At 43.4% G+C, this 16,713-nt stretch overlaps 1 protein-coding gene across 2 annotated transcripts in view; it reads right to left on the minus strand.

Moving 5' to 3' along the window:
* LOC126521192 (intermembrane lipid transfer protein VPS13A-like) overlaps positions 1 to 16,713 on the minus strand; it is an 820,642-nt gene that overhangs the window by 295,687 nt on the left and 508,242 nt on the right. For both annotated transcript variants that reach the window (XM_050169804.3, XM_055065737.2), the window contains 4 exons: positions 10,722 to 10,832; positions 10,570 to 10,656; positions 9,036 to 9,101; positions 8,853 to 8,978 (listed from right to left, as the gene is read on the minus strand). In XM_050169804.3, the coding sequence (XP_050025761.2) occupies positions 8,853 to 8,978; positions 9,036 to 9,101; positions 10,570 to 10,656; positions 10,722 to 10,832 (390 nt within the window). The remainder of the gene's footprint in view (positions 1 to 8,852; positions 8,979 to 9,035; positions 9,102 to 10,569; positions 10,657 to 10,721; positions 10,833 to 16,713) is intronic.

Genomic DNA, 16,713 nt, shown 5'->3' on the forward strand with positions numbered 1-16,713 from the left:
CTAGAAGATGAGCGAGGCAGCTATCCATCCTGTCCACCTCCAGTTCAGTCTGGACTTTCTTTGCCGCCATACTGATATCCTCTTTTAACTGTTCATCTCACTGCTCTAGGCTAAGTGCTGAGCCATGTGTTTGTGCTCGCTCTTCCCTAATTTTGTGAAAGTAATCCCAATCTGTAATAGTGAACTCTTTGAGGTCCCCGCTTCTCACGTTGATGGAGGTGGCCAGGATATTGTGATTACTGCCAAGGTCCACTTGGAGGTTGGACCAAGAGGCCGACTCTATATTCCGTATGAAAAAGAGGTCAGGCATGGTATCCCTAGAGCAAGAGTTGCCGACCTTGGCCGAAAAAGCCGGATCTGTTATAAGCATGAGGTTATTATTGACTATAGTTTGCCATAGGTCAACGCCCTCGCGGTTAGTTTGTTGGTATCCCCATGCTTGATGCGGAGCATTGAAGTCTCCGGCCGCAGGGAGTGCGAATGTCTTGGCCTTGCTAGTAGTCCTATTGATAATTGCCGCGAATCTTTGTCTGAGGTCTTTGGCTGCATTGTATATGTTAAGTATAAATACTGGTCTTGAACTGTCCACGGGGGACGATTTCAACGAGCAAGTGTTCAACCTTATTGGATTCAAGATTGAGATCGTGGGCTATGAATGTACATTTGTTGGTGACTAATGTGCTGATGCCCCTCTTCCCATCACCATATTGGGTATGCGATTTATAGCCTGGTAAGGTGACCATATCCGTGAGCGTTTCTTGTAATAGGATGACATTTGGCTTTTCCGGGTGGGTGCAAATGAACTGTTGGAGGGCATTCCTTTTACGATGGAGTCCCCTACAGTTCCACTGCCAGACATCAATTACCCCTGTGATGTACCGCCATGGTGGGACGTAGCAGTTAGCTTGTATTATAAAATGCTGCGGAGTGCAGCCATTACCGACCTTTCAGTGTCGGTATTATTCAGTTTGTCCAACGATGCAATTGGAGCTGTTGCAGAAATGTGGCGCTCCATATTATCGCAACTGACCCCTAGTTTTCTGAATGCCTCCACGAGTTTGTCAATTACAATTTGAACTTTTTCGAGGGCTTCATCAATTTTATCTATCATTTTTTTTTTTCAACTTAGAAACACTGGCACTCTTGTCCGAGGCATGAACTGCCAACGCGGTCTTTTTGGGTAGACGAATGGCAGTCTGTTCCGCTAATGGGATCTCCATGGGCGTTTCTACCACAGGGGCCTGAGTGGGTTGAACTGTCTCTCACTTGCTGGCCTTTTTGAGTTCAGCAATTTCTGCTGTTAGCTGCTCCACTGTGTATTTTAATGAAGCGTTTTCTCTTTCCAACTGTGCTATCCTATTGTGCTCTGGCAATTGACCCCTTGTTACCTTTTCGGTGATTCCTTGACCCCAATCAACCCATGTAGTACCCCGATCAGCAGGCTCCTGCATCTAAACTCCTGGTCCCCTGGAACGAGAGTGGCCCTTGGAGCGGGAGTGGGTCCTGGGGGCCTTGCGGCTCCTGGAAGACGAGTGTACCTTTCAGCAACCTCTAGAAGGGGCACGATCCTGGTATCTGCCAGCCTCACCACCGGGGCTTCAGGATCAGCTCCTGGATCTGTGCAAGCTGCTGAGGGCTGGCTTGAGAGGGGCTGGCAACCCCATCGGTTGATTCGATTATTTGCGGTTGTGCCATTCTCTTCTCTGTTGTCTAACTACAAAGGGAATTTGAAACCTTTGCTTGCAGGTTCTGTCGGCCATGGGATGAGAGCCTCCGCAAGGGTGCACTTCGGTGTACATTCGTGCTCATTGTCCGGGTTGCTCGCACCACAGCCGTGGCAGATTGCATTTTCAGGGGTTGGGCAAATGTCAGCTCTGTGACCAAGCCTTCCACATGCATAGCAAACATCAGTTTGTCTGCAATAGAGTGAGCATTTGACCAAACTGGGACCGCATTTTACGTAGTCCGGGACATTGAGTCCATCACACAGGATGACTACCATGCTGGTGTTCTTGATTCTTCTCACCTCGAGGGTGCTTGGATTCTTGGGTTGAATGATGAGGCGTTTGAGCTCCTCTCACTCGATGGTTGGATTAATGTCACGAATAACTCCCTTGCATGAGTTTTCGGGGGCTGCGAAATATACACTAACTTCGTAACTTGCTTATTCAATAAGTATCGCATTAAACATTGGCCTAAGCGCTTTGATGGTGTGCTTACCACCAATATGTTTTGCACTTTGTTCGGACATATGATATCCCCTGTCGTATCCGCCTCCGTAAGTCTAGCAGTGGTAGTGAGGAACAGGGCAACTCTGAGGTGGCCCATCTTATTGATGTCCAGTCCTTCATGGGGACAGATTATGACTCGAACATGCCCTTTTAGTAGTCGAGGCATTCTCCAAGCAGTGGTTAGCCGTGTCTTGACACTCGACAGAGGCTGGCTTTTGTTCCCACCACGTGGTGTGTCTGTGACTCGGCTGCCCTGCCCGAGCGGGTCCTTGCCGATGGGCTTTCGCTTGTATAATGCCGTGGTCCACTCAGTGCTTTCACTGACTTCGTCGGGAGGAATATCCTCACGTTCAACAGTGATTTGCATAGCCGTAAAGATTGTGGCTTGAGCGTGCGGAACCGCGCCTAGCTCGCTCGCCGAGCCTCTGTCGGGGAGAGGTCGTACAGAAAAGCCTTCGAACGATTGGGAAAATGTCCACCCACTGCTGAAAACTTGGTATTAGTGTAATCCTTGCAATTTTAGGCGTCGATTGGTGCTGACATCTTCAAGATTGAAGCGAATTTTCGACCGTAATCATGTAGACAAGCAGGAGAAGCAGATATTCGGTAATGTTTACTAGGGGTGTGCTAATAGTAATTTTTGAGACCAAATTGAATACAAAGTAGTGCCAGATAGGAATTGAATTGAATATAGAACACTTTACAAATAATGAGTAGTCGTTATCACAATTAATATAGCATGATGTTTTTTCTTTCTTTTTTTTTATTATCAAGTTTTACATGCCAAAACCATTTTCTGATTATGAGGAACGCCATAGTGGAGGACTCCGAAAATTTTGACCACCTGGGGTTCTTTAACGTGCACTTAAATCTAAGTACACGGGTGTTTTCGCATTTCACCCCCATCGGAATGCGGCCGCCGTGGCTGGGATAGCATGATGTTCACATCCCAGTACTCTTAAAGTTATCAACTGTCTGTCATTACATGATACATTATGAAGCACTGTTTATTAAAAGCACAAATGGAGCATTAGGAGCAAGCAAGTAATTTCTTCATATGCACAGGACTCTTCAGTAAGTGCGAATGATCGCTGTACAGCCTGCAAAGTACAGCTACTGACACCCTGCTCTACTACACAAGTTCTAATTTTTTATGTCCATGTTATGCCCGCAAAGGTGAAAATATGCTGAAATTTTGCTCCAATTTTACGTTAAATTGGGGGCAGCTGACATTTCTAAATATTCTGTGAGTATTAGGAAAACATTTGCATTCAGAAATACTGACTATTTGATTATAAGACTGGATATAACAGGGCACTATTCAATTTGTTATTCGAACATTTTGAATATTCGCACACCCCTAATATTTACCCGATTCTAATGTGCCACCAAATTTAACACACATACAGTTTTTCTTGGTTTTATAAGCTTATTTATACCAAGGAAAATGCAGCACACCTCAAATGATGGCAATCAAAAAAAGATTTTTGCAGAATTTACCTTCACAAAATGGAAACTTGCTTACATTTAATGTCCGTTGTCATCACTCTGAGATAGCTCTTTAACGCTATAGGCCACAAGATGCCATCCTCCATGTAGTCCAATGCCTTTGATATTCCACAGTTCTTGAACAACTTCACAACCGTTAAGAAGAGTACAGTGGCTTATGTCAGAACTAACCAATTCGCCAGTTCGTCGTTCGACACAAGACTCTGACATATCAAAAACATAAGATGAGGCTCCACTACTGCTAGCTTAGCATTTAAATAACTTCTCTTCTGAATAAGCTCTTATCATTAAGGTGAAGTGTCATGACTGCCAATCGACATGAAAGCTTTATCTGTTGCCACATTGTGATAACAGTGCCGATGACGCTGACTCTGACCACAGTATAGTGCCAATGTTGCAAATGTATTTTCAGTTTCATATCCAATTGTAACGCGTAGACAATTTTCAAACTCTTTTTCTTGGAAAAAGGGGCATGTTAGGATTGCAAAAATACAGTAATAATTCATTGTGAGCTGAGTATTCACTTGAAACTCAGTTGAGGGGAGGTCAAAAACAAGGCATTCTCAGTGGCGTGTCCTTGATGCGTTCACTGCCCGCTAGTGCCAACAAGAAAGACGGTGTGGCCATTGGGGGTTACCAATGACGTCTGGCACGTCGCACGTGTCTGCTGACCAGTTGAGTAAGAATTATCTGGCAAGGGCCAATTTCAGGAATAAAATAACGAAATTCTTGGCCTATAGAAGTGCATTGTTGCTGGCTGGGACCCTTAATTGGGATCAAATTAACTGAAAATCACATTAAAAAAGAGCAAGGCCACTTCCAAGGTCACTTATTTTACGCGCAGCTTAGAACCATTGTTTGGCGGCCCATCTCGCCACCGAGAATTTGCCTTTGAGTGAAAGTCTCTGTCAATGCACCCTCCTCACATCCGACGTCCCAGCCTTGTGCGGAGCATCAGTACCAGCTCCATCCCGTTCGATGCATGAGACAGGCAGCCAGGAACATGAACGGTTTGGTGTACCTCCCTCCAGACGCGACTAGTGAATTCACAGTAAGCGCTGAAAGCTTTTTCATTTCCCAACTATCTTTTTTTTTTTCCACACTACTTTAAGTGCTGTTCAATTCCGCTGAAAATATATCATGTATCCAACCACTTTCAGGGCAGCTTGCGTACGGGAGGCTCCGAAACCACGATGTTAGAACCATTGAGAAATACTATGCTGTGCCACCTGCCACGATCATCAAACCTATATACTGCGGATAATTCAAGCATATTTTCACGCATCTGAGATATACTAAATGGACTTAAATTGACTCTACCGACATGCCCCATGCTGACTTTCTAAGCCCCCCCTCCCCCCCCCCAAAAAAAAAATTGCAGCGCTAAAGGAAGAGAAAAAGTGATGAGAAGGTTTGCAACAGCATGCGTAATGTAACGTCAACAGTTGCAAAGTTGAAATACAGAGTTTCATCAAGTAAAAAAAAAAAAAAAATAGTCATAGTTTGCGTCCAGTTATTTCTTCTACATTTGCACTTACATTTGTTTTCACGGGTTTCCGTTTGTACTCCTGTAGAGCATGAGCATGTAATCGCAACTGCAAATGGTCATCGGTACGCCTGTAGGGTTTGCCTAGCCGAGTTCACGGCCGTCAGCGCACGTGCTATTCCGGAACTACGAGGTCAGACCCATTTAGAAATCGTTCTATATTCTGTCGTGGATAAATCAAAGAAGTTTTTAGGCATGTAGTGCCCTCTGGGCTGCACTTGCTGGCGATAAGGTAGCCTTACTGCCTATGGGATTATCTGACTGAGCTATGTCGAATGCTCGGTTGCGAAAGTTTGAATCCCTCAATAAGGGTTATCTTTTTTTTTTTTTTTTTTTTAGCATGGTGAGCTTGTAATTCACCTCCTCCAGTGCATAACATCCGCAGGCGTGGAGTGACGCGTGTCCCCAGCAAAGGACGCTGAGAGCGAGTGCGGCTATACTAATCGAGGTACAACCAAATTAGGAAAGCCCACTAAGCTTCAACAAGACACTCCCTCACGAGAACAGGAATTGGTCTTCCTGGTGCAGTATTCGGCCACTCCCTCCCAAATGACTCACTCAATTACCCAATGGCACTCAGTCCCTAGCAGCTGTGAAGCACCTGACCAAGGCGGTGGTCAGACCTGTAACGTAGCAGAGGGTGCTAAGAATCGCTGGGTCCGGACAGGCCACCAATGGAAACTGACCCTTGCAATATTTAACAACCGAACCCTCTCGAGTGAGCCTAGCTTAGCAGGACTCTTTGAGGAACTATCAGACATTGTTTGGGATATCATCGGCCTTAGTGAGATTAGAAGAACTGGTGAGGCTTATACATTGCTGAATAACGGACATGTCCTCTGCTATAGAGGTCTCCTAGGTAAGAAGCCATACGGGGTAGGATTTCTAATCCACAAAGACATAGCGGGCAACATTGACGAATTCAAAAACATTAATGAGAGGGTAGCTGTATTCATAATCAAACTTAATAAGAGGTATAGATTAAAAGTAGTACAAACCTACGCTCCAACATCCAGTCACGATGATGAGGAAGTAGATCAGTTTTATGAAGATGTTGAATTAGCGATGAGAAAAGTGCAAACTCTCTATACTGTAGTAATGGGCAATGTCAATGCAAAAGTGGGGAAAAACCAGGCTGGTGAACAAGCAACTGGCAACTACAGCATCGATTCTAGGAACACTAGAGGAGAGATGGTGGTAGAATTCACAGAAAGGAATAGGCTTCGAATAACGAACGCCTTGTTCAGGAAGCTTAGCAACAGAAAGTGGACCTGGAAAAGCCCTAATGGTGAAACAAGAAACGAAATTGACTTCATACTTTCTGCTGATCCCAGCAAAGTGCAGGATGTAGAAGTGATAGGTAGGGTAAAGTGCAGTGACCATAGGTTACTGAGGGCTAGGATTCACCTCAATTTGAAGAGAGAAAGAGCAAAATTGGTCAAGAAGAAACAGGTCAACTTAGAGGTAGTAAGGGTGAAAACAGACAAATTTAGGCTGGTACTTGCAAACAAATATGCAGCCTTAGAACAGAAAAATGATAATGATGACATAGAAGTAGTGAATGAAACCGTAATGAGGCTGGCTTCAGAGGCAGCAACTGAAGCGGGAGGCAAGGCACCAAGGCAACTAGTAGGCAAGTGCTCCCAAGTAACAAAGGACCTAATAAAGAAACGACCAAGAATGAAAGTGTCCTACTCAAGAGATAAGATAGAACTCACGGAACTGTCAAAACTAATGAACAAGGCGAAAATAAGTAATATTCGAAATTATAACGTGAGAAAGACTGAAGAAGTCGCAAGAAATGGACGCAGCCTGAAATCAGTGAAAAGGAAACAAACTAAGATTATATGCACTGAAAGATAAGCAGGGTAATATCATCAGCAATCTCGAAGGTATAATAAAAGCTGCGGAAGAATTGTATACTGACCTGTACAGTACCCAGAGGACTCAGGAGAACTCCATTCGAAAGAATAATGAACAGGATACAGAAACTCCTCCTATAACTAGCAATGAGGTCAGAAGACCTTGCAAGACATGAAACGAGGAAGAGCAGCAGGAGAAGATGGAATAACAATCAATTTAATCAAAGATGGAGGAGACATAATGCTTGGAAAACTGGTGGTTCTTCATACGAAGTGTCTATAGACTGCAAGGGTCCCAGAAAACAGGAAGAATGCAAACATTATATATACTAATCCACAAAAAGGAAGACAAAGAATTGAAAAAATATAGACCCATTAGCTTATAGTATTTTATAAAATATTGACCATGATAATCTCCTATAGAATAAGGGCAACCCTAGACTTTACCCAACCAAGGGAACAGGCAGGTTTCAGGAAGGGATACTCTACAATGGATCACATCCATGGCATCAATCAGGTTGAGAAATCCGCAGAGTACAATAAGCCTCTATATATGGCTTTCATAGATTACAAAAAAAGCATTTGACTCAGTAGAGATACCAGCAGTTATAGAGGCATTACGTGATCAAGGAGCACAGAACGCTTACGTAAATACCTTGGAAGATATCTACAGAGGTTCTACAGCTATCTTAATCCTACACAAGGAAAGTAGGAAGATAACTATATAGAAAGAGGTCAGAGAGGGGGACACAATCTCTCCAATGCTATTCACCGCGTGCTTGGAAGAAGTAATCAAGCTATTAAACTGGGATGGCTTAGGAGTAAGGATCGATGGCGAATATCTCAGCAACCTTCGGTTTGCCGATGACATTGCTCTATTCAGCAACAATGCAGACAAGTTACAACAAATTATTGAAGACCTTAACAGAGAGAGTGTAAGAGTGGGGTTGAAGATTATTATGCAGAAGACAAAGATAATAATGAATAGCTGGGCAAAGGAACAAGAGTTCAGGATCACCAGTCAGCCTCTAGAGTCTGTGAAGGAGTACGCTTACCTAGGTCAATTAATCACAGGGAACCCTGATCATGAGAAGAAAATTCATAGAAGAATAAAAATAGGTTGGATCACATACGGCAGACATTGTCAGCTCCTGACTAGAAGCTTACCATTATCATTGAAAACAAAGGTGTACAATCAGTGCATTTTACCAGTGCTGACACATGGGGAAGAGACTTGGAGACTGATAAAGAAGCTCGAGAACAAGTTAAGGATTGCGCCAAGAGTGATGGAATGGAGATTGCTAAGCATAATGTTAAGAGACAGAAAGAGAGCGGTTTGGATCAGAGAGCAAACAGGTATAGACAATATTCTAATTGACATCAAGAGAAAAAAAATGGAGCTGGGCAGGTCATGTGATGCGCCGGTTAGATAACCGTTGGACCATTAGATTTACAGAATGGGTAACAAGAGAAGGAAATGCTGTTGAGGATGTCAGAATACTAGGTGGAGCGATGAAATTAGAAAATTCGCGGGCACTAGTTGGAATCAGTTGGCGCAGGACAAGGTTAATTAGAGATCGCAGAGAAAGGCCTTCGTCCTGCAGTGGACATAAAACAGGCTGGTAGTGATGATGATGATGTGGATGTCCCCATAAACAAATATGGCTCATGCACCCCCTCCCTCCAGCCCAACAGTTCACTTGCCCCATGGTCCATGCGCAGCACGGTGCTCTGGTTGTTGCCAAACGAGAAGTGCTGGGAGGTGACGCTGCTGTCCTTGTGGCGCAGGTACATCTTCATGCTGTCCTTGTCTGGCCAGAACGGGAGGCACTGCAAGGTATGTGTCTGCTCTGGCCATACCATCACAGGAGAGAACAACAGGCATACCTGGTGGGGGCTGATGTCGAACCAGAGGTCAGCAGCCTCGTTCTGCTCCATGAACCGGAAATGATGCTGTTCCAGGGCAGGGACAACATAAGCTCCATTACTGATATGCCAAATGAATGCTAGCTTCTTAGCATACCTGGCACCAGGGTTTCATAATAAAGGCACAACAGGCAACAAAGCTGATAATTCTACAATTTGGTTGATGCTGATCTTGATGACAGTAGTGCACTATACCACACAGAATAACAAAAAGAGCATGGTAACAATGACATAGGAAAAAATCAACAACAGAATCATGGTTGCACTTGAAGAGTGGGCACATAAGTTATTCTGATTTCATTTTGCTTGTTGGCATCTGTGTTCCGAAGCAAGGTAAAATTTTCAATAAAAGCGAGTCGCAAGGCAGCACTTGTTCTGTGTGCTTATTCTTGATCTGTGTTGCATACTGTGCTACAGTAATCAAAATTAAGTAGAACTTACATTTACATTGAGTGCAGAATATCAAAGACCCCACGCAGACAAAGAAATAGACAGGAGGTGCGCTTGGCTTGTAACAGTGAAATAAAACTCATAATGAAAGCGGCTGCAGTGCAAGAAGTCGACAAAAGATGAAGCTTGTCCCCATTATTTGTCCCTTATATGTAGTCACTTTCTTTGCAGATCACCAACTAGTTCATCCATGTTAATAATACTCAGTTCATGTCCAGCACTTGGGCCATCTATTTAATTTCTTTCCTTGTCCTGTGTTGGAAGTCTTGGAAAGTTCTTGGAAGCAAACTGAATGTGCGACATGTGTCCCCCCCCTACCTCAATGTGAAATTGCATGTGAAATGAATGTGCAAAGTGAAATTGCTCTGTAGCCAGTTTCTAATGATGGAGCAAACCCAAATGTATTTTTTGAATTATGAATTAGGCTACTGTTACAAATGCTGGTAAACTTGAAAATGAAACAAGGCGTTGTCGTTGTTTCAAAATTGTTCGCATTATGCGAACAATTTCACACTGAACTACACACTTACTATGCAGCGAACGCTTGTGGCGTCCGTTGGGCATCTGCTCCAATGCCCTTCTGCTTGTGCCAGCGTGTCCACTGAGGGGTGCTATAGGAAGCACTCCCATAGCTTTACATGGGAATTTCGTGACCAAATAAAAGGTATACTCACATACAGTACAAGCAGATGATTGAAAATGACTCATAGAGAGCACAGAACTGACCTTTCCTCCAATGTACTTTAGCCTGCAGCTCATACTGTTCAGATTTAATATATAACCCCAGTGTGAGTGCTTATGTTTTGATAAAAGGTGTTCTTACCCGATAATACACAAAAAACGGTGTTTTATTAAGCAGACACTTTCAATAGGCAATGCCCTATTTTCCAGAGGTGCCTTCAAGGTGTTACAGCCCTCGAACAAAGATGTCAATCCAAAGCCACCAATTCACAGCATTCCCATACACACAATGCACCACTTATCCCCCTGACAGTAGTTGCAAAAAGAAAACACTACTGCAACATTTACAAAGGCAACAATTTACCTTTGTGTTGTTTATCACAAGAAATAAAGGGCTGATGGTGACAATCTTTGAGAGTTTCAGGCTTGACATCTGAATCTGCACAGAGAACTGAAAGCACAAAAGGCCAGCATGTGAGGCAGAGCCTGCAGTGAGGCCAATGACAGACAACAGACCCTGTACTTCTTGTTACGCTCTTTGTCCTTGCACATGGCCACACCACTGTTGCCCACAGTGTCAAGGCAGAAGGATGATGACCAGCTTGAGTTGTACACCCGGATTTTGACCTGCACAGGGAGCCCATATCAAAGGTTGCAACAACTGGCCGGCTTTCTTACTTATTTGACATTACATTATAAAGGTATTCCAACCAATGCGCTAGAAAAAAGTCACAGTTTCGACCAAAAGGCAAAGTATTGATTGCAAGAGCTCATTATTGAACAATTAAATGCAGTAAGTTTAGTGGAGTTATCAGCTGTATAAACTTGTAAATGTTCACTGACTAACTAAATTGACAAGCACGGTGTCATGTGCACACAAGCAAACACGAACGCTTCTCACTTGATAACTATGGACACTCGCTGTAAGAATGCTGGCATGATGAAAAATGGCAGCAGCGGCAAGCGAATGTCCCTTTGCACTGCCTCTCACTTCAACGCAAACTAGGTGCATGAGAACACGCGAAGCCATCAGCTATCTCGGGTTGGCTAGCCTTTGAACCGACCCCAGGTTGCCTCCAAGATAGGATGCACGCGGCCATGCCATGCAATCCCACAACCAGAATAGAAGCAGAGATGCGTGCTACCCTGTTCTCCTTTCCCCCCTCTTAGCACGCGCACATCTTCCCTCTCTCCCCATTGCTTCTAACACGAAAGGCTGGCATGCATTCTCCCCACGTTCTTCCCTAGGGGAGTAAGAAGACATCTCCACACCAAGTTACCATCATTCTCAGCTCAATTTTGCATGCTTTCCCTCACACCTACACCATACGGCGGGCGGCCACAATCTTGTTCCTCTTAGACTTTATATGGGACCTCACGGCAAAGCTGACACCAAGGCTGAAGGTGGAAATTTGCCTAGAGTGCCCACATAATTGCCATCACAATAAAATATTCATTATAGACTGGTGCCAACAGTGCAGACCTTGTGAAGTAAGGAATAAGCTTAATTCACAAATCTATTAGAAAGCTTGTTTCATGTCCTTCCTCACTTTCCTGATGAAGAAGCCCTGGAGCCTGAGGGAGAGGACAAAAAGGGAGCTTGTTTTATTCGACAACAAATGTTTCAGCAGGAAAGCTAGGCTGTTTATAAGGACATATGATAAAAGCATGAAATTGTAGGCCAAGTAGCTACTCACAGCTTACCTTGCACAAGCAGCCAATGCTGCCAGTGCTATGTTTCTGATGTGCAAACCATTCTGGAATTCACTTAAGTGTGCTTTTCAAAATGCAACCCCGTTGAAGAGGAAGCTTTAGCTTGGGCCCAACTCAAATTCCACCTATTCAAATACACATGAAATGCAAAAATGCACTTTTGTGAAAACTTCTGGGTTGAGCTTAATGAATTTTATTGCATGAGAGAGAGAGAGCTAAATTCTACTGACTTTTGGAATCAGAATTACGATTTAGGGCATGAATTATTTAAAGGGATTTTTCAAAAACAGGTAAGTTTGAAAAAATATAGAAGCACGAGGTCTACAAATGTGCAGCGCAGCTCTGCACTAAGAACAGATTGCACATAATAGTACATCCAAAGCGGATAAATTAGACATGTCAATCTATATGTTACGTGAATTTGTTACATTGTTTGCAATAGTTTTGCAAAAGTTCTGCTCACATATTAGTGGTTTATATATATTTATATATTATACATATTAGAGCCATGCATAATACATAATATATTATAATATTAATATATAAATATATATAAATTTTCGATAAAAAGACCAATGACCTAAGTAAAGAATTCGCAACAAACAGTCACTAGACATTAACCTTTACTTTTAAATGCAACATACCTCATCAAATTTGGTGCAGTGGATGTCAAGAAAAATGATTTCTCCTTTCCCATGTATTTGAGTAGGAGCCCCTGAGCTAAAGCTTCCTCTAAAATCCCCAGGCAATGGGAAGATTTCTGTTCACACAGAAGTCGATGAGGAAATCGAAGTGGCATTTTTGCGTTCCCAAATGTCAGAAACCATTTCTAGATGAACTAGAATTACTCGACATTAAACATTAAAATAGACAGACATACATTTTATTTAGCACTCTTTTTTTCATACAAACAACCTAAAAAAATTGCACATCAGAGAAAAAAAAAAAGGCACTAGCACAGAAATCCAGCTACTTCATACAAATACTTAGACATTAATCTTGCACCAAGCCTTTCCTGGACCCCTCATGTTACTACATGTGCTAATGCTTCAAAATCACTAGGGTGCTGAAACCTACGTGATTTGCCCTCCAACATCCGCAAGCTAGCTTATCAGACGTTTGTTTGCCCCAGCTCAAATTTGCCTCAACCAATCTGGTCACCCCTTCATAACAACCTAATCAGATTATTAAAATCAGTTCAAAATAAGGCCACTAGGTTTATCTCACAAAACTACACCTACAATTCAAGCATCTTACAAATAAAACTTGACATTTCACTTCAGCCCCTAAGTAGTCGACGTGACTTTGCGCTCATATCATTATTTCACAGGTATGTTCATGTGGCTAGGAAATCTTCTTTATGGCTTCAAGTTGCACCTTGCACATTTCGCAGATTATATAATATATATATATATATATATATATTATATATAGGTGATTATATAATCACCTCAGCTTCACACACATCTATGGGAACACTCATGCATTCAATTGGTCAGCGTTTCCTCGTACCATTCGGTTGTGGAACGCTCTTTCCGATTTCATTGTTTCCGAAACAAATCCCAATAAATTTCGCCAGCTCATAAGTTCATATTCCATTGCCTAACTGCAATAACATGCATGACACATTTTCTTTTGTTTTCCAATTATGTGTTCTCTTGTTTATGAGCTCATTATTTTCCTCATAATTCTTGTACTTTTTGTCCTATGACATTAGAGTGGCTATATTTATTACATAATTGTTTATCGAAAGAACTGTACCTTTTGTCTTTTCACTAATATGTACACTACCGGTCTTATTGTTTTTGTGAAATGCTTTATTCTTTGTGTAAGATGTTGTGTAAACATTTTTATACTGTCTATTAATAACGTATGTATATTAGGTTTTGTTATATGCCCACTATATATACTATTTTAGCCCTTCTGTGATGTCCCCTTTACCCAATGCCTCATACAAGGCCTGTAAGGATATTTTAAATAAAAATAAAATAAAGTGGTTTGTGCTTAGAGGAAAATAAGTCGTAGCGGCTGCACCTCGGTCAAGAAAATGCTATTGTCACAGCAGAGGAGATGCACAGGTGAACACTGTACGCGCTTGCACCTTTAATGGTTTGCTGGCACTCCCGGCAATCTGGTTTCCAGAATCCCACTTTTTCGTTGCTGCCATTTGCACCCAGCTGCGCAAGTACCCCTCGGTCATCTCCACTCTGTCCATAGCTGCCATAGCCAAGGTTAACGATACCTTGTCTTTGCTGCTTTCCGCTACGCTATATGGTTATATCAAAACTGCACTGCTACAGCGCACAATGACGTCGTCACACAGTTGCCTACAGCAGCTGTTCTCCATAGAAGAAATCAGAGATCATCAGCTTTCACAACTTTTTCGGCACTTGTGTTCGTTTCTGGACCCAAGTGTGGCTAACATAGATGATGCACTTTTATGCGAGTTGTTCCGGCACCAAACGTACAGATAGTCCTTGCCGTTGCCAGTAACTTCAGTCTGGACGACCCTGTTTCTATGGCTGGCAATGTGTTGTAAGTCACTGGATCATCAGTCTCGGCTCTCACCTTCAGAAATTCCTGTGAGCAGCCAGTCATTGTCGAGCTCCTCCGCCACTCCGCCATCGCTTGACAGCATTATTCAAAAGACTAGCACAAAATATCAGGGACAAAGACAGAGAAGACGACAGGACGAGCGCTAAATAGCTTGACGAGCACTTGACAGCCTCTGCGACCCTCTTGAGTGCATTGCCTGTGTCGCAGAACATCGGCGTTCTTCACCTTCTCACAACTGTTGATGGGGCAGAAGCATTTTTCGCCCCACACTTTCCTCCCATGCACACTCCCCTACTCCGTCCGGAGTGTGCTGGTACCAAAGCTGTTTTGGAGAGGATGCGCGCCACTGTCTGTGCCCCTTCTTCTGGCTGGGAAACTGTCTGACCGACTTCTAGAAGTGACGAGTGGCCCGGCCCAAAGAGCAAGTCATCTGTTCTATGCCCGTGACTGTACCATAGGTTAGCAGTTTCTGGTAGATAGAGGTGCTGAAGTCAATATCGTCCCAGCGCAGCACACAGATCATAAATAGCCACCAACTTTGTACCTTCGGGAAGTAAATGGCACAATTCCTGCCTACACACAGCGATCACTCACCCTAAACTTGGGCTTATGCTGAACTTTCCGTTGGGTATTTCTTGTTGCCGATATCTGCTGTGAAATCATCGGAGCCGACTTCCTGACAAGTCATGGCCTCCTGGTTGATGTCAAGCATCGACGGCTTCTTGACAGCGTGATTCATAGGTCAGATGCAGGCGTAACCTCTACAACACATGTGCCTTTCATTGCACAACTGACCATTGCCCCGACAGTTCTTTCGCTGCACTGCTTCGAGAACTTTCAAGCCGCACTTGACCACCTGATTTGATGCAACCTGTACAACACAATGTACACCATATTAGAACAAGCAGTCCCCTCGTTAAATTACGTCTGTGCCACTTGGCGCCTGAAAAACTAAAAATCGCATGAGCAGCGCTTGAGCACATTCTCAAGATTGGCATCGTACGACCTTCTTCTAGTGGCTTTGCATTTCCACTACACATGGTTCCTAAGAAATCTGGGCACTGGCGACCTTGCAGCAATTACTGTGCACAAAACAGAATAACAGTTCCCAACAGGTATCTTCTCCAAAACATCCAGGACTTCACAGTTGCCCTTCATGGCAGAAAGATCTTTTCAAAGATGGACCTGGTATGTGCCTACCATCAGCCACCTGTCATGGAAGACGATATACCGAAGACCACCTTAACCACCCTGTTTGGCCTTCTTGAATTTGTTCAGATGCCTTTTGGCCTTCGCAACACCGGCCAGTCTTTCCACTGGTTTATAGACTCATCACTCGAGGGTTCCCTTTTGTGTTTGCTTACATGCACGACCACCTCATTGCAAGTTTCTCCCCTGACGAGCACATGGAGCATGTCATAGTGATATTCTCACGCCTTGCAAGCCATGGGGTCGTGATCAGTACGTGAGATGAACGGTCAACTTGAGTTCCTCAGACATCTGGTCGACCCCACCAGTATTAATCCGCTACCACATAATGTTCACGCCAACAAGGATTTCCCTCTGCCCACATCAGTGACAAAGTTACGCCAGTTGCTCAACTTATTAAACTTTTACCACTGCTTCATCCCGAAATGCACTCAACTAGTCACTCCTCTCGACACCATGTTGACAAGAAAGAAAAAGATCCACATTGCGATGGATTGAAGAAGCTACCGAAGCATTCACTCAAGTAAAAATCATGCTTGCCAAGGCCGTACTGCTTGCACACCTCAAGGCCGACGCAGCAACCTCCATCATGACCGCCACATTCAGCACAGCTGTCGGTGCTGTCCCATAGCCATACATATGTCTTTTTCTCAAGGAAGCTCAAGCCGGCAAAAACACAGTACAGCATCTTTAAGCTCGAGCTCCTGGCTGCCAAACTTTGCTGTAAAGCATTTTTGCCACTTCGTCAAGTGTTGACACCTCGTGATCTTCACTGACCACAAACCCCTTGTCTGTGCGGTCAACCAGTCAGCATTGACCTATACTCTGAGAGAAATAGCAAATTTGCACAATTGTAATGCGCAAATTTATTAAATGAAAGGTGCATTTAATTTGCATCTGCATTACAATCAGAAACAATTCTACTGAAAATCAAATATAAAATAACGATTCGCACAAAAAAAAAAGAAAGAAAAGAAGAAAAGAAATCTCAATGCAAGGTAGCTAGCCACATTGTTATTGAATGGGTCAT

The sequence above is a fragment of the Dermacentor andersoni genome, chromosome 6 (genome assembly GCF_023375885.2).
Source record: "Dermacentor andersoni chromosome 6, qqDerAnde1_hic_scaffold, whole genome shotgun sequence".
In the NCBI taxonomy this organism is placed as follows: domain Eukaryota; kingdom Metazoa; phylum Arthropoda; class Arachnida; order Ixodida; family Ixodidae; genus Dermacentor; species Dermacentor andersoni.